Source organism: Anarhichas minor, unplaced genomic scaffold (genome assembly GCF_050575085.1).
Source record: "Anarhichas minor isolate MPS153535 unplaced genomic scaffold, ASM5057508v1 ptg000043l, whole genome shotgun sequence".
In the NCBI taxonomy this organism is placed as follows: domain Eukaryota; kingdom Metazoa; phylum Chordata; class Actinopteri; order Perciformes; family Anarhichadidae; genus Anarhichas; species Anarhichas minor.
The window spans coordinates 5,095,315-5,122,560 of NW_027466489.1; the positions used below are offsets into that span (position 1 = coordinate 5,095,315).

At 41.8% G+C, this 27,246-nt stretch overlaps 1 protein-coding gene across 1 annotated transcript in view; it reads right to left on the bottom strand.

Moving 5' to 3' along the window:
- kaznb (kazrin, periplakin interacting protein b) overlaps positions 1 to 27,246 on the bottom strand; it is a 61,327-nt gene that overhangs the window by 18,647 nt on the left and 15,434 nt on the right. The window contains exon 2 of the mRNA XM_076110945.1: positions 7,920 to 8,027. Within this exon, the coding sequence (XP_075967060.1) occupies positions 7,920 to 8,027 (108 nt within the window). The remainder of the gene's footprint in view (positions 1 to 7,919; positions 8,028 to 27,246) is intronic.

Sequence of the window (27,246 nt, forward strand, 5' to 3'; positions counted from 1 at the left end):
AACATGGAACTTGACTAAGACAGTGCTGTCCTCTGAACATGGTGATAAAATAAAATAGCAAATATTTTGCAGCAGGGGGCATTTAGTCTCGCAGATCAGCAGTTTGCTGTTCGATCGTTGCAGAGAACAAATTAACCGTCAAGTTGTTTTGTGTTATCAAATGTCCAGTGTCTTAAACACAATCTCTCACACACACACACACACACACACACACACACACACACACACACACACACACACACACACACACACACACACACACACACACACACACACACACACCTGAAAATAATCTGGCGCCTCTGATTATCAGGGAAGAAACAGAGTGTGCCCATCAATGGTGAATCTACTGCGTTCTTCCTGATTTGAATGCCTCAGCGAAGGAGGACGCTTACCCAGCAACATCACTGAGGAGACTAAACAGAACCCGGAGCAAACACATAATTCCTGATGCCTTGAAACACTGAGACTCCAAGCACTTAATTTTCTGCATCCTGAAAAGAACCTGCATGTAAGGGTCAGGTCAATTTCCTACTCTGGGTATTGCACTGCCTCTCTATAATACATATGGCGATAAATAATGCATGTTGCTGGCTCTCAAACCTACCTGACCAGACCACTTAATGGTAATTCATGGCGGTATATGCAGACAAAACATCACTTGCTGGTTCAGTACATCTATAAAATTCTAATATACAGTATATGTTGATCATTTTATCGTTTCACCTCTAAAATATATTTCACATACAGCACTTGAAAGCAGATCAAATGCTAATATGATTGTAGCATATGTGTCCTGCATATTGTTTGTACGTATGTTGGTCTGTATACTATATCTGTGCGTGATTGCAAGTGTACTCGTGTACAGTATATCTGTGCAAGTATACAGTATCTATTGGGAACAGCCTCCATTAATTAATTGCCTGTGGGATTACACTACAACTGAGGTCAGTGCAAGGATGCCAAGTGCAGATAACTGTAATTGATTCACACATTTATTATGTGCAGATTAGGCATGCTGCCAAGGATGCGCCACAGGAAGAGCCCCGAGAACTTGGACAGGGCTATTTAGATTTCTAATACTGCTGTCAAGAGCTGCATTTTGAAAAACATACCCTCACTCTCACTTGACACCGGTAACATTCATTCATTGGCTGTGCATGGGTTGGGTTTAGCCAGTGATTAACCTGACTGACATGGTGTCTCTGAACAGGAAACAGAGAGTCCTTTGATTTCAGCAAAGCCATGATAATGAGGTGATTTTGCACAGTAATTATAGTATTTATGAGCAATGGATATCCTAGTGTTCAATTCAGTCAATCATAATGACCCTTGTCCTTCTTAAGCCCCACCCTTTCATTTCCTCCACTTCTCATACTGCAGGTGACATGTCTGATCATGTCTGTTTAGACTAAAGTGTCCCCCCCCCCCCCTACCCTAAGCAGTAAGCAATGAACCCTCAAACACTTTAACCGACTTACTGTAACTGTGTGTTTTAGTGTCTGAGTGGAGGAAGGTGTGAGGATTCCTAATGAATTTATGTCGGAGGTACTTTGTGAAATCACATTACCTGGACAGAGCAAATAGTTTGACATTTTGGAAAACACGCTTATTCGCTTACTTTCCGAGAGTTGGATGAGAAGATCGATACGACTCTCATATTTGTTTGGTAAACATGTAGCTGGAGCCATGTAAGCTTAGCTTAGCACAAAGACTGGGAAAAGGGGGAAACAGCTCTGTCTAAAGGAAATAAAATCCACTTATCAGCGCCTCTAAAGCTCCTCTAAAACAAAATTACAAAAGCAAAGTGTAGAAACATGAGATTGTGGTTTTAGGGTGGTTATGCAAACACCATGAAGAGCACCAGACTTTGAAGCCAATTTTCATAGCGGCCAAACTGTGGAATTACAACTGCCGGGTCTGTAACGTGATGCCATGCGGCCCAAAAATACTTCTTCCCATAGACTTACAGACTTAAAAGACTCAACTTCCAAACACAACGGTTAAACACTCTATTTAAATCATAAGGTCCTTAAATTCATAAAATCACTTAATATAGCTCCGTAGACATAATGAACTGTAGGTAATGTGTGTGAGCCAAGACCGATCAGCTGGGCGGTGGGGTTAAAGGAGATGCTAGTGCGCTTGGCCAATGGATGCAGAGGCAGTGCGGAATATCCTGGTCATTTTGTACTCAATTAAGCCATTTAATATACGACGGTTAATATACTTTCATTCACTGTATCCAGTTCTCTTTATACATGGGGTTATGTGGGTTATGGAGTATGTACAGACTATTTCCTGGTCATCCCTGATGTCTCTGCTTAACACTTTGATTAAACAAATGAGTTATAACATGTTGGTTGGCAGATGTTTTTTTTTTTTTAAACATTTTGGCAGAGCCAAGCAGGCTGTTTCCCCATATCAAGTTTAAGCTAAATAGCTGTAGCTTTATATTTACTGTACAGACATGAGAGGAGTATCAATCTTCTCATCTGACTCTTGGCAAGAAAGCAGATACCCCGAAGCATATTTCTCACAACTTCCAACTATTCCTAAAATGAGTTGGAGTGTTGTTAATTCCCTGTTAATAAGAACAATAGTTCTGCTCGACCAAATCAACATATTTGGAAGTCATCATCATGTGAAGTTTGAAGAGCCCTCAAACTCTTGCCGATTTCACTATTGGACAGTCCTGAGCCCTCTTGGACTTAGTGGGAGCATGCGTCAAAGTCTGTAAGTCCATGAGGGCAGAAACTGGATTTGGGTCTTAGTATCTACAAAACAGCGGGTGAACAGAGCAATCAGCAAAGGGGCGGTGTCCTTGAGGTCGACCAACTTGTATAAGCCACTAAGGACTAAAATGCCACAGCCCATATTGTCCCTCTTAAATCTGTAGTGGGGACTCAACATCTGCCAGAAACAGCAGGATCTGGTCTCTGGAGAACTGGAAATCTACATGATTTGATACATGACCTCCCTCATGCCCCGAGGCATGGCAGAATAATTTCACAAGCTGCATGAGGTGCTCGAGCTGCTATTGAAGCTTGTGTATGAAATTATTAGTGAGGAGTTTGAAAGATGTAAAAATATGAAACAAATACCTGTTCTGATTAATATTCAGTCTCACACTGGTGCAGATGATGAAAGTAACAATGGTCCTTGATCGGCTCAGGGTAGCTACAGCTCACACAGAGACTGAAGTGAAATTATTCTAAAAACAAAAAACAAAATGATGCTTTCTATGGAGATGAAGGACATTGCAACAAAGCTGTGAGTGTGAAGCGTGTTGGTGACGGTACCATCTGTCTCTTCTTTAGTGCAGTCGGTCAAAGTCATTATCTTCTGCAGTTCTGAGTGGTGACCTCAGGGTGCACGCTTTGCAGCAGGAGTCACGCAAAACACAGTTGAATCAAACTCATTTCAATTCATTCAAACACCACCATAACACACGCACATCTTCACATGCTTTGTTATACGTTAGGTTCCAACAGTATTCAGAACACAAGAGCCAATGTAGATATTGTTGTTCCTCAGGGTTATTTTCTCACATAATATACAAGCTTTAGTATGTCTGCTGCACTACTAAAGTCTGTAATACTGCACAGTATCTCACCAAATACCACTGCATTCATGTACAATGATCATAGAAGATTAATAGATTACTATGTTATCCATATGAACATGTAATATCAAGGTCAGCATTTAGTTCTTATCTTTAGTAAAACAATAAATAAGTCTTGATTTTGGAATAGATTTAAATAAATCAGCACTTAAAGGGCTGTGCCAAAGAATAGATGTACAAAAACAAATCATGTAAAATAACATTCAACGTATATTGTTGTAAACATATAAGTGGAAGCAATAATTGCATTGTGGTAATATAAAACATTGCACGTCTTTTTTTTAAACCAAAATACACAAATAGTATTTTCATAAACATATACTTGAAGTAAAAATACTGCTTGTGTAGAATGGACAGTCTTCACACTACCTCAGTGTTTTGTAATCTGACCTTCTCTGTGCTTTGTTTACGTAGCCGGTCCGGCCGCTCATGCATGTTAGTGCATGTGAGTGACTCACACATGCACTAACATCCACGACTGTGAGTCCCAGTGTATGTGCCCCACCGGTTAGCTAATTGCTGCCGCTTTGCACAGCGCTCGTACGGCAGCGGCTACAGCTGATGCCGCTGAGTCACAGAAGCTTAGCACCCACCCTTCGGTTCCCCCTCAGGTAAACACTGTTTGCTCTGTCACCACTGTTGCTGTTGTTCGCTCTGTTCATGCTGTTAGCAACGCTATTTGCGAGGTGGAGTTGGCTCCACCATGGCCATGTTGAGAGCCGTGTGGAGGCAACTCCTGACATTTTGCAAAGAGGCCCACGACAAAAATCAACCTGATTAACATACTGTAAGCTGCATTTCAATGCTGCAACTGGTTGAGAGGGAGCTACATTTGACCATCAAAAACCTAATTGGCAGCTACTTTGATGCCAGAAATGATGTTTTTGTGACTTTTTTAGCAAAATGGAAAAAGTTATCTGGTTCTACCTTCTCAAATGTGAATAATGTCTGGTTTTCCCATGATAGCGGCGGAACTCGTGGTTGCTTTACATAGTAATAAGCTCTAAGTTGTTTTTGTTGTTTTTTTAATTTTAGGCTTAGACAGTTGAAGTCATCATTATGGGCTCTGGGGTCTGTTTTTTTTTCTTATTAGCTGACTTTTTATTGAACAAACAATTCAGTGATTAATCTAGAAAATAACAGGTAGATTTGTGGATAATGAATGTAATGAAGACGTGTAATGAAGCACAAGATGTAAAGTATAAGTACGTACAATTGTACTTGAGTACTGTTCTTGAATAAATACTTTCCACTATTGCATTTGTATCACACATTTTTCTCTCACATTCCTCTCATACAATCAACGCGGGCAGTTATAAACACACGCGAACTTGAGCCTGCTCACACACTGCCAACTCAAGCCTCTCTTATGGCCGACACTATTCCTCCAAGACACACAAACAGCGTATTTTCTCCCCCTCTACCTCCGCTTCTATCTGTCACTCACCGGCCTTCCCCTCCTCCTTCTCAGACCTCATGTCCTCCTCGGCACAGGCTCCACTCAGCTCCACTGTCAACTGTGGTGTGAGCTCTCATAGCAGGTGAAAAAAAAAAGAAAACACATGTATATGTACAGACCAGTGCACACACCATTCAAACCAACGCACACAATGCACCACCACAGCCGGCCGCTCCCAGCCCTGCCTGCTGAGGCTCCACCCAGACAGGTTACCAGGAAGTCGTCCCTTGATAGCCACTCAGGTACTTTCCTGCTCCTTTCTTTCCTCTTAATGTCTTTCTCTTCCACTCTCTACCTGTTTAGTGACACGCCCTGTGGCAGTCGGGACAACTTTCACCCCACGCCCACTCCTGATTTTCCTCTTTTCCCCCCTAGTGTACGAACAGGATGAGGGGGAGGGGGAGAGGAATACAAACTGCACCTCAGGTAATAACCCAGGTGAGTCGGTGGAGCTTTCACGCCACCTGATGGCCGAGAGCTAACAAAGGACAATGTGTGCAATTACACTCAGCGCCTGAACAGAAAACAATACTCCCCTCTGTATGCGAGCTATGCAGTCCCTCTGAGCCCGCAGTGCCTTTTGTAGCCTCCATGAGTTTACATTCACTTCCTGAATGTGAATGTGTGTTTTGGCCAGAGGAGGTCGGAATGTAAACACTGAAAAAAAATGCTGCAAATATCAACTTCAGTACAAACGCCTCAAAAAATGGATCATGACAGCGGTGAAGTGATACGGAGTTCATGCTTCCGACCAAACTGCATTAGCTCTACACACTTAGATTGGATTATGAATAACAGCTCTCCCATGTTATCTTTAACCCAGCAGGGTCTGAATAAGGACAGTCTGTGTCATGTTTGATGGGAGCTCAGATGTGTGCGGACAGTAAGTGAGGTTTAGGCTGGTCCTGTTTGCCTGACAGGGCTCTTTAGACCTGAAACCCTAAGGCAGGTACAGGTGGTATGAGGAAAACAGATAGGGCTGCAACTGAATTAATTCAGCCTCCAGAGCCTGGCTGGATGTAAATTCATAATGGGATTTTTGGTTTATGAGCACTTGAGTGCCATAACTAGCATACTAAAGCACAGGTGTAGCCACAATCTGTGTGAGTTTGTGTGCAAGAGAAAGACGAGTTAAACCTCTTCCACTTAAAAGTCGTGACAGCAGTTCAGAGCGAGCATGCCATTTGTCCTGCCTGTCAGAGGAGGACACTCAGTGTTTCAGCTCCGTCCAGAGATCAGATGTGCTCTAACCACATACTTGTCACATGAGGCAATATATCTGTCAATCACACGCTGACACCTCAAGGATTACTGCCAGGCTCGTTTCTCTCTGACCGATCCCAGCTGAGACAAAAGATTGAAACGATACAGTGGATACAATTAACGCCTTATTAGAAGACGCATGTTTTGAAAGCACATGTTTTTCTGTGCTGGTCACCTCGGTAGTATTACAGCTACAATATCTCACAGAACCAAATTGATAGAATTTTAACATGCTGATTAAAACCACTTTGTTATGTATATAAGATTGAAATTCGCACCTGTCTGCCTTGAGCTGCCTGTCTGAAGAGCTACAGCCTTTTACATGAATAAGAACATTTTGACCAAATGTAGCACTTCATAATTTGAAGGTCGTGCTGTAGCCTGCCTCTCAGCTACACTGCATCTTATTCACGGCGTTGCTTTTATCCTGACAGTTCTTCAGTCTGAAATTTTCCACTCCTCAGTGTCCTTATTCTTCGGCTTAACTCCCTGTATCACTATGTCATTCATTTGCTTTGCTCACATTAAAGCCAGGAGAAATCCTTAAAGGCCTTCTCTTTCTACACCCTCCACAGTATTGCTCTCGCTTCTCTCAGCTGCACACGGGTGACCTGTCAGTCTGCATTATCAGTGCTGGGGAGTGTCGATAGAGAGCCGGAATGGAGCCGCATTAAGATATTAGCTAGCCTTAAGAGAGGAGAAGAGGTGAAGAAAGAGACGAGGAGGGAGACTAAAAGCAGTGATGGGCACTGGGGAAGAAGGAGAATGAGTGAGTGAGGTCACCACTGTCGCTGCTCATTGCTGGTGGAAATGACATGAGGCTCGTCTAATAGCTGCTGAGCAGGCTCTGCCAGCTTCAAGGGGATAGATGGGGTGAAAAGATTGGATTTTAAATTATTGAGGGAATTAAACTGCAGAGTCTCGGGTTTGGCATCAATGTGAGAATAATACAGAATAATAGCAGTCACTATGATGAGAAAAAGAAGTGGACAACAATACAGATGCGATCGATAAACTTTATGATCAATGCCTTTTGTTGTGCGTATTATTACAGGCCGGTCAGTTTGATTACTGCACACGAGGGATTGAGAGAGACTATTATCCTGAGCCACACAGGCCTCTCTATAAAACATTGTATTTGTCAAACTGATGACAGTGATTGGAGAAAATAAGTGCCCTTGCTGCAATAATTGCACATTACAATACAACTCTGGCGCAATTAACTTATATAAAGCTCCATTCAGATGAAAGCAATTTGCAAAGTATAATTCCTTTCTCTGGTAAGAAGTCAATCCAGTCTAGAAGTCTTATTGCGCCACACATTGGACGACAAAACATGTTATCTAGCGGCGATAAATGAAAGCCTGCGGTGAACTGTTAGGCCCTGGTGGCCAGGTAACAACAGCTGCTGTCTGATTGTCCTCACACTCTTAGCCTGCGCAGGCCTTTGCTCCAGTGTTAACCTTGCAGTCAAGCTGACAGCTCTGTGTCTTTTAACTGCCGGGATAAATCTCCGTGCACACTTCCTGCTGTCACCAAGGCAACACCTTGTATTTTCGAGCAGCACCGTACCTTTGCCCAGCGAGCAGTCTGGGGTGCCAAAGTCCATCAGGCTGGATATCTCCGTCGGGTAGCACATGTCCGTCACAACTGTCTTCTGTCTGTGATGCACTGATGGATCTGCGGGGGAAAGATATTAAAATCAGTGTAAATTCATCAGACGAATCAAGTGTTTGTTCTCTCATTAAAACGTCTTATTGGTATTTACACAGCAGGGTTGTTGTAGCATGTTGGGCTCATACTAGCGTTGTGTGTAGCTGGCCTTTTAAATCAGATGATTCATTCTGACATGATGTCAATTTCGACACGCACTCCTGAGCTATCAGACACGTTGCAAATATGAATCTGTCCTACAAATCACTGCATTTGTCGTCGGCATTTCAAATTAATAATGAAGGACAAACTGTATGAGTAATGATTCATGCTTGTCTATGTTACAATGCTTGGCTACATGTTTACTCCATTTTGCCAGTTATTTTAGATCACCCCGTATTAAACTTTCATACATTTTCCCTTTTCGTAGTCTCTTTTATCCACCCATTTATGTGATTCCACTCTACTCTCACTGTACCTTTTTGTGCTCAATACATTCAGCTAATGACACCGATGAAGGACTCCAGTGAGCTCCAGTAACTAAAGTCATCTATAGAACATTTTCTCTCCTCTCGCTTCAAAAAGAAAAAAGATTGAGATAAACATATAACTGATTTATAATCATCAAGATCCCTCTGCTTTTCCTCCATCTCCTTTTCTAAACGTTTCACCTCCACGTGTAAAGCATGAAATGCTATAAAAATGACAATGATTATTGGATGGGGGCAATATCCTCTCTGTGCAGGGAAATGGTTTTGTAGAGCAGATACCAAAGCATTACAACGGAAATTATTTCCTCTTGAAGAGGGCTTTAGATGCCGCTATTGATCTACAATCTTCAAACTGAAAGTAATTCTTATAATCTTATAAATCCCTCTGACGCTATAAATATTGGATTTCATACCAGATGAAGACGTGACAGTACCTCCTGTATACGTGCTAATGCAGTGTTTAAATGAAACGTGTTTTCTAGTTTAACCATGAACCCCGTCCATGAGCACAGCACTGCTGTCTACCCTCGGGTGCCTTCTGAGCAGAACCATCTGCACCACCACTCTTCCTCAACGATGATCTCAGCTTCCCTCCTAATCTGCATATTTTGACAGTTTCAATTTCAGGACCGTATGGTATTTATCTAGATGACTGACCTTCCCCTCCTCTGTCCTCCTGACCTGTCAATAACTGTTTAGGTGTTGTTAAATTGACCTTTCCCTTGTTCTTTAATATGGAAATTGGACAGCGAGAGAGAGAGAGAGAGAGAGAGAGAGAGAGCGCTGTTGTCAGACAAATTCACAGACAATCTATTCCAGCACTTAGCTAAAGGTGCTGACGCTTTGTGCACTTAAAAATAAAGACGTCAATACCTAAATTTGTGGCTGTAACATATGGCCAGGGTTGGGGAGCCATTGTTTAAAAATGTCATTGCTCTTAAATGAGCGGCCTGTCAAATGTACCATAATTATCACGTTGTGTTTGGATATGTGTGCTTCATATAATGAACATGCTTCCCCCTGGTACTTCAACATACTTCAGTCATCTGAACTTTTCACTGGTATAAATGACCTCCCATTCCCGAGGGGTTTTGATTAGCCAGGGTTCATTGTATTTCAAGGGGGAAACACCCTGTCATTGTGTCTGTGTCAGTGCTGTACAGTACGTGAACGTGCTCTAGAGAGGCATGTCCTGGGGAGTGAGCAGCATATCTGTCACCTCTTCTCTGCCTGGTTGAACCTCTGCTGTGAGAGGTTGAAGGTTATGGAAATGAGGAGGCCTAGCGTCTATTTGTAGCCTAAGTGACCAAACCAGACAGAACAGGAGCACAAACTAAAGGCCAACGACTGTGATCAAGCAACGCCAATTGCAAACATATTTTGTTTTATATCTCATCTTCATCGCTCAATAAAATTATCTTTTGGGACAATGGAAAATGTCATCTATCAATGATAGATTCTTCTTAATGGAGGTCTTGGTATTGTGCATGATATCTCACTGGAAAAGGTTGCAAAAGTTGCAGTCAGTGACCCTAATCCAAAATTTTTTTGTCAAATTCAGCGAACATCTCCTCAGAGTCTGCTAGCTGTCTGTTCTGAGTGAGTAATGAAAGAAGAATCTGGTGTTGATGCACAGCCCTGGCTCTGTAAATGGGAAATAAACAAAGTTGCTTGGACTGAGCCACACTATTCCAGCCAATTAGCAACAGGGGGCGTTCGTTCTCGTGCAGTGGAAAGGGGACAGGCCATGGATGTATAAAGAGAAAGGCAGTGGGAGGGGCAGTACATCTGGAGGAGGGTATTTGTTTGGGTGTTGAGCTCAAATAACAACAATCTCTCTCCAGAATCGCTGATTTACCGTTTAAATGGAGCTAAGACATCATTAACGTTATAAACATGTCTCACTGCACACAGAAACACTGTTAACAACCTTGTTCTTGGTAACTGTAGCTTTCAAGCCTGCAATCAGTTATTGTCACAGTCATGCTGATGAAAGGAAAATGACAGCATCATGTGAAGCAAGTATGATTTAAAACAAAACAACAAAACACTTTGGATTAGCTGTATGCAAATAAGTTCACCGTCTCCAGAGATGAATGCCCAATGAAACAGACAGTAGACCTTAATACAAAATATCAAAAAATACATTTGAATATGCAAATGTCCCCCTTTTGGTTGTTCTGTTATTTTCCTCCAAGGCAAAAACAATACATATCATTTACAAAGCAGATCTATATTACCTCAGCAATAAATACACATTTCCATTAATGTTAGTCTTAAAAGTGTTCTTACCATCTTATTAAATATTAAAGAGACTTCCTTACAGACAACAAGGGAAAAAGACAGCCCTGACAGCATCACAAGGGAAAACACCCACTAGATATTAATGAGAACATACTGAGAGTGTGTGACTGCAGAAACATCCCCGGGTGTGGTAGGAAGTCAGAGAGGCTATCCAAACATCTGACACAACTTCCCTTCCTCGCTAACAGCTGAGGGATGCAGGCGACATGTACTGTATGGGACATGATGGAAAGAGGAGACAAACAGAGTGGGTATTCAAGCAGAAAAAGGAGGCAACTATCATTGGTGTGTGCAGACAGCTCATCATTGCCCACCCTCACACAACCTTTAATTACACTGGCATTCAGTCCGTCATGAAGACAGCAGACACATTCATTCCTGTATCAGTCATCGCAGAGGAAAGGAAGGGAACATCATCGTGTTACTGTGGAGTCACAGCACTGTGAAACCCTGTCCTGCTGACTGCAATAACACGGCTTTATGTGTCGTATCTTTTTGAGGGACAAACATGTATAGGTACCACTTGCAATAATTTACAATGGTTGAAAACATGCTGTAATTACCAAGCCGTGTGTGTGTGTGTAAAAGAACAGGCTATAGCTTTGAGAGGTGATTGGCTATCAGCACACTAGCAGAACAAAAGGTCACTGTAATGTTTATTGTTTCCACATACTCTCAACTACTAAAAGGTTTTTGTTAGGGGAGAGGGGGGGTAATGATGATTGGGGGTTGTGGTGCACATTCAACTACAGCAATTCAAAGCCTCTGAAAATGGAGGCAGAGGATTTTTTTTGTTAATTGCTTATTTTATGTACATAGAAGAGAGATATGAAAAAAGGGAGTATTAGAACAAAAGCAGTGATTAAAAGCTTAACACTGACAAAAAAAAGGAGTTGAGATGTTTTATGGGGGAAATTACATACTCATAATCCTAAAATGTAAAGCCCTAAAGAATTTAACACTTTTCTGTGGTACACAGTGTTGGGATCTGACCCTGCTGTCCTGGCTGGCTGAGACCTTCACACGTGCTTTTCAAATAAAGGAGCAGCCATGTTCCTTCCTTTCACCAAAACGCCTGATCTGGGATCTGCAAGAAACCTCATGCCGGAGGACCACACCCCCCAGCTCCAGCAGAAACCTGATGCTGGTCCCTCATTGGCCAAGAAAGGGCCCCCCACTGGTTGTGCCACCTGGTTTATAAGCCTGAGCACAGCTAGAATTATTTCTCTTCCGTCCAGACACCGCTGGTGTAAGGAGATCCACAAGGCTCTCTTCACCCCGGACTCGTCCAGGGGACAAGAAGATCCACGAGGAACCGCGGCCTCATCAAATCCTATCAGGTCACATGTAACATTCGCTGGTCGAACAGACTGTGTTTTATTTTGAGTTTTGGATCCTGTAGTGCGAGAACGGATAACTCCTATGCCCCGTTCTCCCACCCTTTTTGTGTACACACCGCCGGCAGAAGGTAACAATCTTTCCTCGCCGAAGATTTCCGGGAAGGACGACCCAAACCTCGTCCCTCAGCCGAAGTTAAAAAGCCCCTCTCTGCAGCGAGGAGGCCGAGTCTGCGCCAGCCAGCCCCGAGGCCGCGCCACCGAGAGCCAGCGGCTACTCGAGGACCGAGTGATCCCCACCACGGGAAACGTACCCTACCGAACGAAGCTTCTACAAGTAAGAGTTACTGGTATCTGGGCCTAGCTTAGCTTAGCATAGCATTAGCTTAATTTAGCCTATTCGTTATGTCGTTGTTATTCCTGTGTCTTGTTACGTTAAGTTACTGTCGTGTTATAACGTGTTATTGCGGAAGCATCGCGGACCACGGAGTCCCGTTATATTGTGTATTTCCTGCCGTAACTGTTTGCATTAGATCCGTCGCTGCTAGTGGATGTGGAGGTTGTGATTTTATCACTTCAAAGACCAAAACCACGGTGGCGAAGCCTCGTCTCGCCGACCGAGTTTCGGGGTGATAAGAGAGCAATACTCGCATCTCACCGCAGTGATGAAGATGTGTTTTGTTTTGGGGATTATTTTATTTTGTTTGGTTTTATTCTCTGTTCTTTAAATCGGCTCTGTGAGTGAGATCTAGAACCGCAACTATCACCGTACAAGCGTGACCGGTCGGTTCAGAATCCGACCGCAGAGTTTACGAGTGATCAGCTGTTCCTCACATTCTCACTGCAGCGCTGAGCACCGCGCTCAGAGCTCCTCTCTCTCTCTCTCTCTCTCTCCCTCTCTTCCTACTAACCCGCATACACATAGTTAGATTCACTGATTTTGGGTGAACCTCTCAGACACGTGGTCGCGTAATCTATTGTCCCAACCCACATTGTGCGCCGTCCCACGTGGTTACACGTAGCCACCTCTCAGCTATCTTGTCGCGGGTCAATAGACTCCGCCATCTTTGCTTGTAGGCTCACACGCCCCTTTTTAGGTTACGTACCATCACTGTTTGAGTAGGCCCCCCCCCCCTTTGTTTCCACACACACACACTCACACATGTACATATATCTATATACATATCCTTACCCCACTTTATTCATTTGACTTTAGGTATTAGACATATAATTGTATGATAGTGTTTGTTTATTTTGATATTACTTGATTTGATCATTTATTATTTTATTTAATAAACTCTGTTATATTTTAAAGAGCAGTCGTCTGTGATTACTTGTGCATATGTGTGTAATAATAACTGGATGTAGTGGCCTGTGCTCGAACTTAAACCTTCACTTTCACTCTGAATGTGTAATAGTACTCAGACTATTGACATTATGAGTGAACGCTAATTATGAGACTTAGTTTTATTGTTTGGTTATTGGTCCCTGTTCGCAGGGTGGTGCCCCGTTATTATTAATAATCATTAATAATTGTTACTGACATTAATAATTCTATTGATGTCAAGAATTTAGTTTCTTAGATGCTGATAACCAAACACGCTCCTCTACGTTCCCAACAACAGTAATTATTCCCCATTGGCATGACAATAACCACAGTGTTACAATTGCTATTATTTCCTCTCTGTCTCTCTCTATTTAAATTGGCACGACATAATGTGAGAAGAATTTGAAACACTATCTAAATGGAATTTCACAGCATTGGCGACAGTGAATACATTAACAAAGCAAAATGATGTGATGCCTTTTGGGTTTCTAACCTTTGGCAAAAGACGGAGCCAGGAAATATCGCTTGGTTACGTAAGACAACGGGATTGAGTTCGGTTGAGATATTTAGTGTTGAATATTTCACAAGGGAGACTGCTCATCCCTGACCCCGACGCTCAACAGGTCACGTCTGGTTTTATCAGGCAAAGACACATGGAGCTCATCCAAATGCCAGCGTACAGACTGCTGACACGGCACTCCCACGGCACAATGCATCTCCACTGGTAGGTATCATTAGCAGCCTTTGACACAGATGGCAACGATGAATTGGAAATAAAGTTCCTCTGTGACGGAGCTCGATATGAAATCAAAATATTGTGCAAAACCAGAAAACAACAAATTGAAGCCTCCACAAACACAGGCTGTAAATGTGTCAAATAATTATTTAACAACAGCAGTGAAATACTTTGGGGAGAAGTTGACTTAGTATTCAACACACTCTTTACACCCTAACAAAAGCAACAGACAGATTTCTCCTCTGGGACAGATTGAATGCGAGACTATATGCTGTAAATCGAAGGTGGAGCTGTCACATCTCCGTTATGTATCCCAAACATGCAGCCAAAACACTGCAGCAAAATGTCATCCCGCCAATTTTTTACTTCGCCTGGGGCTGGAAACTTATTCTGTATTAATCTGTGTTCATAATAATACGCGACAGAGTGAATCAATACTAGTGCTCACAGAACATCAGCCCTGAAAGGCTGCCGTGATCCATAGCCTCTGGGTGCTGTCTGTGCTGCCTTTAAGAGCACAACAGCCGCCTGCCCCGAGGAAACAATGCGTGGAAAAAAAAGCCCGCTCAGGGACACATCCATTACATCAATGAGGAGAAATTGCTTTCGGAAGCGAGTGTCCAGGGTAACCGGTGTTTGAGCTGGTGTTGCTCAGTTGCTCAGCAGTCTGCGGTTATGGAGCATTTCTTTCACTCTAATGATTTCAGTGTCAAAGCACAACATTAAGGGAGGATTTTAAAAAGCAACATGTGCAAAGAGGTGGCGTCCGGACAGGCAATCACCAACCTCGGGAGGTCCTTTTCACTGTTAAACTGCAGGACTTTCATTACAGGACTGAGAGATGGGTGATAAGAAAATATATTATGTGATGATAAAATGTTTCCACAACGTTTATGAGGGGTTGCTATCCCTTTAATATCTCAGGATGTATTAGGCCATCGTGGCTAATGTTGCAAATCACAGAGTAGAACAGTTTTATGGCAATTTGGGGATTTTTGAAACAATGTGACAAAGTCAGTCAAAGTAAAGTCAAGTAGTGATTTGTCATTTATCCAATTCACTAGATTATAATAAAACACATATCCTCATCTGTTTATTCTATCCTATTGAGGCTGAACTTTTTTACATTTATCCTTTTGGCTGATGCACTTGTCCAAAGCAACGAATGAGATACAATCCATGTTTCATTTAGTAAAAAAGCTCTGCAGGGAAATTAATGTTCCTTTTTAACCTTCCTCTTGACTTTGAAAAACTGGAACACCCTCCTCTTAATATCTTAATGGAACTTCTCATGAACACATTAACGAATCCCTGATATAGAGACAGAACTGCATATGGCAAAGAGCACCTTTATGAGCCACGGCGTGAAAGTTGAAAGTTGTCTTTCTGCTGTTTTGTATTTATGCAACTTTTAAGAATTGATCTAACTATTAACTATATTGCAAAGGATGGCTGGTACAAAGCATAATTGTAGGATGAGAAAAACAGATAAAAGACCCTCATCTGCTCTCCCAAAACCTCAGACAACCTTCAGCCAAAAGAAAAATCACTACGCCCCCCCCAGAAAGTATCACAATATACATTGATTAAAACATGAGATGAAGATGATAGAGGCTTTTATCAATCACATTGTCTGCGTATCTTGTTGTATTTGAACGTGTTGTGAGTTTGTACAGCGGCTACCTTGGCCAGGTGTCTCTTGTAGAAATAGATTTTTGATCTCAATGGAAAATAAAGTAGTCCTAACAGGTCAATGCAATTAAGTCGCTAATTAAACTATGTCAGAAGAAAATGACAGCATGTCAACTAAAAGAGAAATTTATATATCCATTATAAGTACACAGGGGAACTTTTGAACCACTTTCCTTTGAATCACTAATTCAGCATCACATGCCACATCTGCTCAAAACAATATCAGCATTGTAGAGCTCAGTCCTGTGATTGAACTGAGCTATGTTGTTAGGCTGAAACCAAAACAGCTGAAGGGCTCAAGAGAGCAGAAAGTACCTCAGTTGATTATTCATAACAATACCATCAGGAAAACAAGGTTGAGTCACAATGCGTATCCTTGGAGTCACTATGGGATGATGTAGTTATGTATCATCCCATATGACTGGTATGATGATCTATGCTGGCTGCTGAATAATCACAGTGGGACTGACCTGCCAAACTGGAATAGCAGTTTTAGGATAAACAATCATTTATATATATATAAATGGCTACCTTACAGATGTGCACATCGGACAGATGTAGGACAGCACATCAAGCATTTGTAATCATTATCATTGTGGCTCAACCAGTGAAAAATGTGGAATATGGCCGAGGTAATGGATGTTTCTGTAACCCCTGAGGATTAGCTGCAGTCATTCGCACACCAGCTAATCCAACACAGCTTCCTCCAAGAGCGCCATAATGAGCTCTAGGTTCAGTTGGACTGACATGGGCCTGTCCTCTGCCATAGCGGTGGAGGACAAATTCATAACTAAAGGTTAACTTTGGGGTTTTCCCCCCATGCAGCTAAATTTGCCTTAGTCCTCAGGCACAGTCCAACAGATGGAAAATATGTTAGAGTGAATACAAGATGTTTTTATAATTGAGCTCTTATATTAAGCCTTTTTCCAAATGGTATAGTCTTGGAAAGTTGTATTAAAATTAAATGAATGAAAGTAAATAATCTAATGGAGAAGATGAAGTTCTTTCTATGCCATCTCTAAAATGTCATAAATGCTGCAATATCCTCACAATTACGATTTATGCCTAAATTTGCTCATATATGCATATTGTACACAGGGAGCACAACACACAAAGATACACACAGAATCCCTCTCGTACTCTCACACACTCAGTTGTGAGCTTGTGCACACACACACACACACACACACACACACACACACACACACACACACACACACACACACAGACAGACTTTATGGCTCATCTGGTTGATACTGTGGGTCACAGCTGGTCATTGCAGGGCAGATAGGCTTTTCCGGACCAGGAAAGCTAGATGAAGGCGGATTTAAAGTGAAGATTAAGCAGAAAAAACTGCCTGGAAGGAATCCAGCACTGAGGCAACTTGTGCCAAGGCCTTTCCTGCTTTGGGTAAACGCTGCGATGATGGCAGCAGTGGACTTGGCCTCGGCTCTTTAATATTGTCCGAGTATGCAGGGACAGTTGGAAAATGTGAGACGTTTTGCTGACCTCTATCCTCTTATGGGCCTGGGAATTGATTAACGCTCTTTTCACACATGCCGGTCCCGCCACGCCTGTCCCAGCTGCCTCTGCAGGATCCAAGAGGGACCCTTTTTCTCTCTGGACAGCAGGACTAGGACAGAGGGCGGTCCGGACATCATCTGCCTTTAAAAGACAGCTAGAGGGGAAGTCTTGGGTGCAAATGGTTGAGAAGACTTAGCTATACTTTTTAAAACATATTTTTCCACTCCTATCTTCACAACCAAAAGGTGAATTAATAGTTTGTTTGTGAGGTTTGAGAGGAAAGAGAAACTGCAGCTCAATGAGCAGAGATTCTTCTCCAGGGGAAACCTATTCTACTCATCAAGCCAGAATAATACAACACAGTGCAGTCAGTGGTGAATAATAGAACTACCATGTCCACCAGGCCTTGACAAGCCAGCTATTGATGGAAAGATGAGAATCACTCACACAGGAAACCGCACGGTCAGCTTTATTAGCTTACATACCATCTTCAAACAGAATATCATATGTAAAGTATAACAACTCAATAGAGCAAAGCTTGACTCAAACCTAGTGACTAAATCTCTGCAGGAGCAAAAATAACAGTCAAATCTGAATGCAACATGTGTCATTGATTTTCAAAGATGCTATTGTGGTGTGACATATCTTGCTCTTGTTATAAATAGCGCTTGCCTGCTTCTTGACACTTCTGTCTGTTACAGTTGCTAATTGCAAGAGAAAAACAGAGAGTACTAAAAAGCCATTCTGTGCTCCTGGCACCAAGCGTGATGTGAAAAAAAGCCACAAGTGCTCTTCTGCTACCTTGGACCTGACAACAAAGTCTCGAGCTTTTAGTCAAAACGTGTTCTCTTGCTGTAGTAATGATGCTCAAACTGGCAGGCACACAGTGATTCTGTGAGTCTGAGGGCCGTGAAAAAAATGCATTAATGATAACATTTACAACAGGTCCGCAATCTTTGTGACACAATTTTCCCTTTTAAATATTACCTTTATATTTTTAAATTTTTAAGTAAGCCCCTTTTAAATGTAATGAATGAAATAAAATAAATTATTTATTTGGTATAAAAACTCCCCAGCTTGTATTATTATACCAGCAGGGGTAATGAATACATGAATTTCTGATTCAGATCATTATACTTGATTTTCCCTGAGGGGAAACCTGTCTCCGGCTTTATTTCACAGTAGATTATCCCTAATTACAAAAAGCCATGTTAATAAATACATAGCACAAGAAAACTACAAAAATGAATAAGAAAGTATGAAAAAACACAGAAAAAACTAAGCACTCTCATCCAATACACTCACACATCCCCAACACCCAAGGGCTTTCTCAAGCGGCAGTGAAGACAACTTGCACAACCCCTGCGGTCAACAACATGTTATCGTTGTGTTAAGTTGACTGCCACAGGAATAAAGAGAGAGAGAGAGTGTCTGAGCTTTTTCAGGCAGCTGAGCGAGCCATAGCTGTCCACACAGTTGCCAAAGTAACTAACTAACCAGTAAATTGAATGCTGACCCTAAATTAGTTGACCTCCACAAAGACTGTTCAATGAGATTCTGGCCATGACGGGAGACAAAAGTTACGGCGGCTATAATTTTACCGTAGAAAGGAACGTTCATTTGTCCCTTAATGAATTCTGAAGTTATTTAACTCTCTTATCCTTTTGTACGTAAAACCTCTCAGGCATGAATGAAAGTATCAGAGAGATCGATGTAATGTTTCCTTACACAGAGAAGAATGATTCCAGTGGCTTCCACACAGTGAGGCATACAGCTTATTAATTAAACACTGGTATCAGTGCGGTACTCGGTACCCGAAGCCCAGGTATAGGTATCAGGACTGAAAAAGTCGGATTGGCGCATCTCTAGTGATTATTTACATTCAGATGAACATTATTGTGTAGCAGTCTAGTTAGCCGCTTTGTGCTGCTTCATTCTGGGCACCACCTCGTGCAAACTATTCACTCTTGTGTGTTTGGAATGAAAGGTTAAACCCCTGCTTCACATATCTGAGTAACATACTTTGGCGAAAGAAGAGGGAAGGTGACCCGACAACAGTGCCCTAACTGACCCACCTCACAGCACCCCTTACAGGCTTCTCTGTCTCACACTGTTTAGCCAATAAAAATCCATTACTTGCATTTAGTGTGTCATGGTGGCTTTGGAAGCTTGTTCAAAACTCTCTGTTAGCAGTCAGTTTAGCACTGCAGTGAATTGGACCGGGGCTTATTAAGATTAATAAAGAAAATCCTTTACATCCAGTGCAGCCCATCTCACTGTCACTATTCATATTACAACACGTGGATTACATAATAAGATTTGATAGTGAAGGGACGTATGAGTTTGCGAAATACAAATAGTAAAGTCACTCTGTTATCCTTGGAGGAAGAAATACATCCCACAGAATTACATCCCCCTGGTGAGGTGATGAATTACCCGTTGTGGTGGCGAGTTTAACAGTAATGGTGAAAAAAATTCAGCAAATGAAAAATGAGCCAGTAAGCCATCCACGCCAGGACTACTCACAGCCAGTGTTACAATAGATGCTAAAGTATTTAAGGTCATCGCCTTCCTCTTGCAATACCTTACAGTTCTATAAGAACCCGAATCAGCTTTTCGCTCGGCAGTATACGCACCGCTCAGAATGACTAATGTCTCAGTGCGGGCACAATCTCCAGCAGGGAGTTGACCACTTACTCCTCTCCTACCGCATCAGAGAGCAGCACAGAGATGAGTTCCTGTGAAGCAGAGCATCCGCATTTAATATCTAACCTCTCCTCTCTGTCAATGCCTCAGCCTATGTGAGACTGTAATTAGTGGGATGGCAGTGGAAGTGCTAATTAGCATCTCAGCTAAGTTTTACTAACTTAACCACAGTGCTTCATGCACTTCATACACTTGGCAATAAGTGCACTTAAAATCTCGTCCAATTACTGCAGATGCTCCTACCTGCAGCTCCAGTGACGAAGTCAAGTCGCCTATTCTGCTGGTTGTGAAACAGGATTGTAGCCTATGCAGAAGGTCTCTGCATGAATGGCTTGATATAATAGCTATAATAGGCATCAGTATGGTTGTAATACCGTACAGTATATATATGTTGCATTAGGTGTGTGTGTGTGTGTAATTCAAGGTTGAAAGGATTCCTTTGTGAATGAATGTTGCAGGGTTCGTTCTTACAATGTTGATACAGATATGAAGAAATAATTGCAGTAGTGTTGCGATGTCATTTTTCATTTTAGGAAGCTATATAAAAGATGGTAATTTACTGTATCTAGATGATATATGCATTGTTTCTTTTTTTATGTGATCGTAAATGTCCTGCACACCCATCGTAAACCTGCAGACTGTGAGAGCGTGTTCAAACAGTGTTTGATTGACATCTTTCTGACTCTATAAGGACGGATAACTTAGACCTTCATCATTCTTCAGTCTACCTTCAACCTGAACAAAAGTCTATTCAGAAGTGAATACACCTGTGGGGGTGCACAAGGCCCTTGAATCTGTTGAATGGTACTAAGTCTGTTATATTCCAGCACAATGCAACCGTGTTTCAGATCCAAATAGGTTTACCAGTATTGACTTGTCTCTGTTGGCTTTTTCACAATATTTTTCTCAAACCACTCGGCCAATACAGTACACAGATTTATTAACAGCAAGGATAAAACATTACTGTCCCTGATTCAGAGGTATTCAAGAAAGGTAGCAGTTAGTTAGTTCCTGATTACTTACTTACACATTTCTCAATAAATACTCAGAAATGTGTGTGTCTTGTTATAAAGTATTTAGCATTTAATGAATGACATTTAATTACATCTACAGGGAAGGGACCACCAGTTTCATGTTAGCTCACATAATTCAGCCAAATACCCTTTGGAGCTAGAAATATCATCCAGGAGAAAGGCCAGCCTGAAACATGAGGCTAACTTTGACCGATAGCAGTGGAACGCCAGGAAGAAAGGACTTCACAGACCCATTCACTCATTCATGAGTGATAGAAATGGAAGAAAACTGAAGAAAACTAATGTGAAACTTCTACGTCCAAGTTGAAAGTACTGTTGTCTGATGAAACTATGTCTCAGTAGAAGACAGCGCAACTTCCCCGGCAGCTGTCAGGACAACGGTCTGATGCAAGCTGATGTTGAAAATGTCTGTTCAAAAACCAGATTAATCCATTTTTGGGGGGTTTAACCCCTTCAACATTTAATAATTCAACATTTATAAGATTTTTAGAGAATATGGTGTGTAAGAGTCATTGTGGTCTGTGATGTTGGATGTTGAGTCATGCTAGTTTACAGAGCTCTCTCTTCCTCACTCTGTTTGTTTCCCTGCTATAGGCGGTAATGATAATTACTGATAGGAAGCAGGGTAAGTAGGCAACAGTCCAAAAAGCTTCTCCACCTGTCCAGGAAGCTGACCTTTTGTGTGGTACTGTAGATCACAAGTGCAGATAATAGCCCACTGGCTTCGTGGTCCACTGAGTGATTAATGCATCTCATTAGCTGTAGGAGTTGAAACTGCTGAGAGCGACACAGGCACTTTTTCTCCGTATGTCAGTGTGTACACTTTTTATTCGCCCTGCCTTTTCCTATGTCGTCGCCAACACTGCAAATGTCCTCTCTCTCTCACTGCCCCCTCTTCCCACATCCTCCTTCATCAATCAACCTCTTCTCGAAGTTTTAAAATCCCCAAATCCCTCAACTCATCTAGTTCTTTCTCTTAGGATTTTTTTCCTTATGATTATTAAGATGCCTCTCCTGCACTCTAACTCCTGCAGCAATAGATGTCCCCTCTCTCTCTCTCTCTCTCACTCTCCGTTTGTTTCTCTTTTGCTTTCTGTCCGTTACTCTTGCTCCCTCCGTCTTTAATGCGACTGCACTGAACATTATTCTTTCGATCTGCTGGGGCCACTTCCCAGGAGAGTAACTGCAGTAATAAGAGCAGAGAGGCTCTGAGATGCATACAGCCAGCACCATGCATGCAGGGCACCAGCCTGAGAGCCATGAAGTCCCTTAAACATAGTCAAACAGTAAGAGCAGAAGGCATATGAGAAACTTTCAAAACTTGATCTATAAACATTCATTTTTACAAATCCTTATGACACCAGCAATTCCTCAACGAGACCACTGCGGTGTATCAGCATGGCGTCATTATCAAATCTGAAACATTGAAACAGTGAGTTTTCAGTTCCTGTGTCTACCTGAGGCAGTGCACTCTCCAGGGACAGAGTTTGAGCGACTAGAGACCTTCATCGTTCCCTCTTCCTCCAAAGTGTTGTCTGGTTAATTAACGAACAGTCAGCTCAGAGTCTTGAGGCACCATTTTGTTTCCTATTTGTACCATCCTTCTGTAGGCAGACCTCCCAAGACATTTCTGAGCATCTGGCTAACCTCATACAATAACCACTTTTTCACTTTGAACAGCCGAGGAAAGCTTCTATTTCAACACCGGAGATCAATTAACCATGAAAAGTTACTGTGTGAAATTTGTCTGGGGGAAAGTAGGCTTACTGTTGTGTGGAGCAGAAGATTACTTTAATATTCACAGACAGGCAAATGTGTCTGAAGTGCCTAAAGAAAGCATAACTTATATCGTACTGAAAAATATCAAATGTAATTTTATGGGTCAGTGCTGCTCCTGTCTCACCATTAGTCAAATATACTACAAATATATTTCAGATTTTGTTACAATGTGGGATGTATTTTGGAGTTTTTTTGGAGCCAATAATAATAATCATATTGGTTCTGATTCCCAGATTCAATTCAATTCACCCTTTATTTACGCTCAGAGAGATACATTGAGAAAGTTTTACAAGTATGCCAAGTTCAAAACCACCATAAAACTCACATTCACGCACACACATAACAAGAAAAATCAAAGAAAAAGATGAAAAATAAACAAGTCCATAAAAGCACAAGGATGTGGGGTAAGAGTCGATCGAAAACCATCATCACTAAAATATGTAAAGTAAATCATTTTCCAAATGAGTTGACTGAAACTACTTAAAGACAAAATATCAAGCTGCAAAATCTGTTGCATAACCGGGATTTGATGAACACTGAAGGTTATGAGCCCAAGAAATGTTAGCCACCAAAAACATCTTCATTTTTTCAATTGTCTCTACATTTCAGCTCTCTTCACAGTGATCTATAACCTGAAACCCTGCAGGATGCAATTCAGTTTTTGCAAAAATACATATTCCCTCTATTTTAACATATTGTTTAGATTAAAGATCGTGACATTTAAGAATATCGGCTCTGAAAATCTGCCTAAAACAAATTTATGTGTAATGTAACCTTGTCCTCAGGTCATCAAAGCCCCTGCTATAGCCAGAGACCACACCGAGGACATGTCCTTGGTGTCCTCTATGATAGCTATGGCCCCGACTGCAAATTAGTCCAGGCGGAAGGAGCAGCATATCTGAAAGCAAATTCCAGTTTATTTACTGTCGGAACCTTTAACTGATCTGCTGAACCACTTTAAGACTTTAAATCGACCTTTACCAATAAACAAGGCACAGTAAGTGTTTTCTTACATCGACAGAAGGTCTGTGCTAATTTGAACGAGTACAGTGGTATCGTCAAACAAGTCAATGTTAAAACGTCTTGTTTTGTCTGAACTAACACACTGACTTGATGTACAGTGACAGAAAATGTGAGAAAAGCAGTAAATCCTCAAATTACATATTAGAGTATGTTTGGCGTTTTTAACTTAATTAATATACTCAAGCAAGTAATCAATCATAAAAGTTCTTGGTTGTGAATTTTCTGCCAATCGATTAATAGTGTCCGCTGCATGAATAACCTCAAACTATGGATGACTGAAGCTTTTATGTCAAATTCAAATGGGAGTGAATTCGATCAGATGCTGATTTAGTGCTCATTTAACAGGTCACACTTTGATGAAAACAATATCCAAGAACCAAAAAAAATACCGTAGTTTCTTCTCTTAGATTGACTGAAATCAACCGGAGAGGCCTCAGCATCCACCGCTGCTCCTTGGCATGACGTCATACCAGGGTTGCTAAGTAACAGTTATGGCAGCAACCTTTGGCTTAAAGCTTTAATCCTCTCGCGAAAGAAAATGTTAGAGCGCGTCAGAGAAAGTAGAGCCTCTGAATTATAAAGCATACAATTGATGTGTGGTATTGAAAGTCAAAAGTCTCTCAAAACCTCGAGGTCACCGCACACAACTCTCATTAAACTGCAGTCTGAGCTCTCAAAACCTGCCCCGCCAAGATCAAACCTTAACTCTTTCAACTTTAACAGGGAGAGTAAAGAACACATTTTTTAAAAACGTTTTCTTATGGTATGCCACTTTCTGTTAAATGCTCGCTGAACTACTGTTGCATTTTTGCAACATCCTCTGCATCAGTTGTTTTGAAATATTAATTTTGCTTTCCTCTCCTCTCCCTTTTTTTCAAGGAATGGTTTCATAACAACAGTGTTATGTTATTGTACAGAATATCTTATAGAATACATGTAGGGAACGGTTAGCAGCAGTGGGAGGTGGGCCATCTTCGCTGAAGCAAAGACCACACAAATACATAACCTTTAGCAAAAAAGAGCAGAGGTACTATTTCACAGAGTACATGCCATACATTCAATGTGTGGGATTATTGTTTCGGCCTTAATATACCGACTACATTCATCCCTAGACAAGATCAGGATCCAGGAGAATTACCATCTCAGCTAAACCATTTTCTATATGATTTTCTGAAGCTATTAATACAGATACCAACCATACTCAAAGTGGAAGATAGAATGAGAGTGAGTCTCTCCATCACCTAAGTGCTCTGAAATAATGAAGGTAGTGGGTGGCTGGCCTTTCTTAAATGAACCATTCTTCATCTTCATACCTGATCCTGGCCTAGAAATGTCAGAGCAGCTGGCTGCTGTTGGATCAGCAGGACTCGAGCTAAACAGGCTAATTTAGTGGTTAAGAATGTCAGGAAATGGCAGAGCCATCATACACAAAAATAAATAATATTTAAACAGATTTAGTAAGCTCATTATCACAGGGAAGTAGAGCTCACAGAATCAAAAATAATTAATGGTGTAAGTTTAGCTAATTGCTGGATTGCATTTTTAAGGAGCTGTTGGAGCCACAGAAATAAGATGTAGGAAAAAGGAAAGCCTCAGAAGACTGCTCGTTCATTGTGTCGGACTGCTATATCAGTACAGCGAGCAGCGCCGCATAATGATTCACACTCATCCACTTCCTGTTTCATGATGTGCCTGTGCCCCCGTGACACAAACTCAATTAATTTGAAACGTATCACCCAATCATGGGCATTCACAGCACGCACAAACACACACACACACACATACACACTGTCATTGCGCCTTGGCTTTCAGTGTGCAACGTCCACATATTGCTGATCACAAGGTTCAATGCTAGAATGGTATGTTCATATCCATATCTCCTGACAAGGCTGAAGACACACAATCGCATGAATCAAAAGTTACTGCACTGCAGCTGCACTGAATAGCAGCTAATGCATGTAGCGCCTCGCTGCATTTCTGACCCTGCTATGAAAAGTAATCCATTGCTGCTGCTGTACCTCCATTTGTCTCAGGTCCATGCAGTTCCCATGGTATACAGCTGGGCTGCAGCATCTTCTCAGCCCTTCACACGAGGGACAAGTCCATATCTGTCCTTCCTCTTCCGCATTTTCTCTTTCAGTCCAAACGCTGTTGATGCAGCATCAGTTTACTGCTCTGAGGAGCCCAGATGTGGGATTGGGACACAGATTACCATGGGGATCAACCTCCCATCATTTCCAACCCCCACCCGACCCTCCTAATGAACTATGGTAAAGCTTACCCTGTACCACCCTGCGATGGACTTGCCCACCCCCTGCTGGTTTAACCAACCCCACAGATCCCGCTCTACCATCACTCCCAGTATGGCAGATGGGACAGTCTTGTAAAGGCCAAAGACACTGATTCACTGCTGGCTTATAGTCATTCCTAAGCCGGCACCTTCATCCTCCTGCTGTGTAATCAGACAGCTGAAGAAGACTGTATTAGAAAGCTAATACGAGGTAGTGACACAGAGACATATGTAAGGCCCGAAACAATCTTGGTGTAATCCTTTGATATCAGCAGTATTAAAGGATCCACTTGGAACATAAAGTACTGCAGCAACAATGACTCCACTTCCTCTAATACCAAGAGCACGTTTGAACATGGAAATGAGACACTCTTGCAGTCACAGTCTGCATTCTTAACAGCCACTTCAGTATCTCACACCCCTGTCGGAGAAATGACGTCAGTATGCTGTCTCCCCTGAGAGTACTTAATAACCAGCAGTGTACAAGTGCAGAAATCAGAAAAATCAACAGAATGTGTGCTGAAATACTGTAAATACTACATGTCTGTGTGTTTACAGCACAGGCCCACTTTGCATTTACCATTATAATCATGTCGTATTTACATCTTTAATATTATTATTATGGTCATTTCTTTCTGGAAACCTTTTAAAAAGACAATTCTTTAAAGGCATTTCAGTGACTTTCAATTATTTTGATCTGACATTTCAACTCCTTTCAGTGCCTTCAACTTTGAACAACAACAACAAGAAATTCCTCAGCCCACTTCTTCCAGCGTTCATGTTCAATTTACTCAAACTGCTTTCAGAGCTCACACTTCAGCTGACACCCTGTTTTAGTTTATACAATTGGACTGCCACTCATTTCTGTGATGACTTCCACTTCACCTGAAACTTCCCACTCAGTTTATCATTTCGACTGACATTTTAACTCCTTTCATGACTTTGAGACCGGTCACTTTGAGACCGTCCTCCGAAAAAACGTCTGCATCAGTTGATTCAGCAG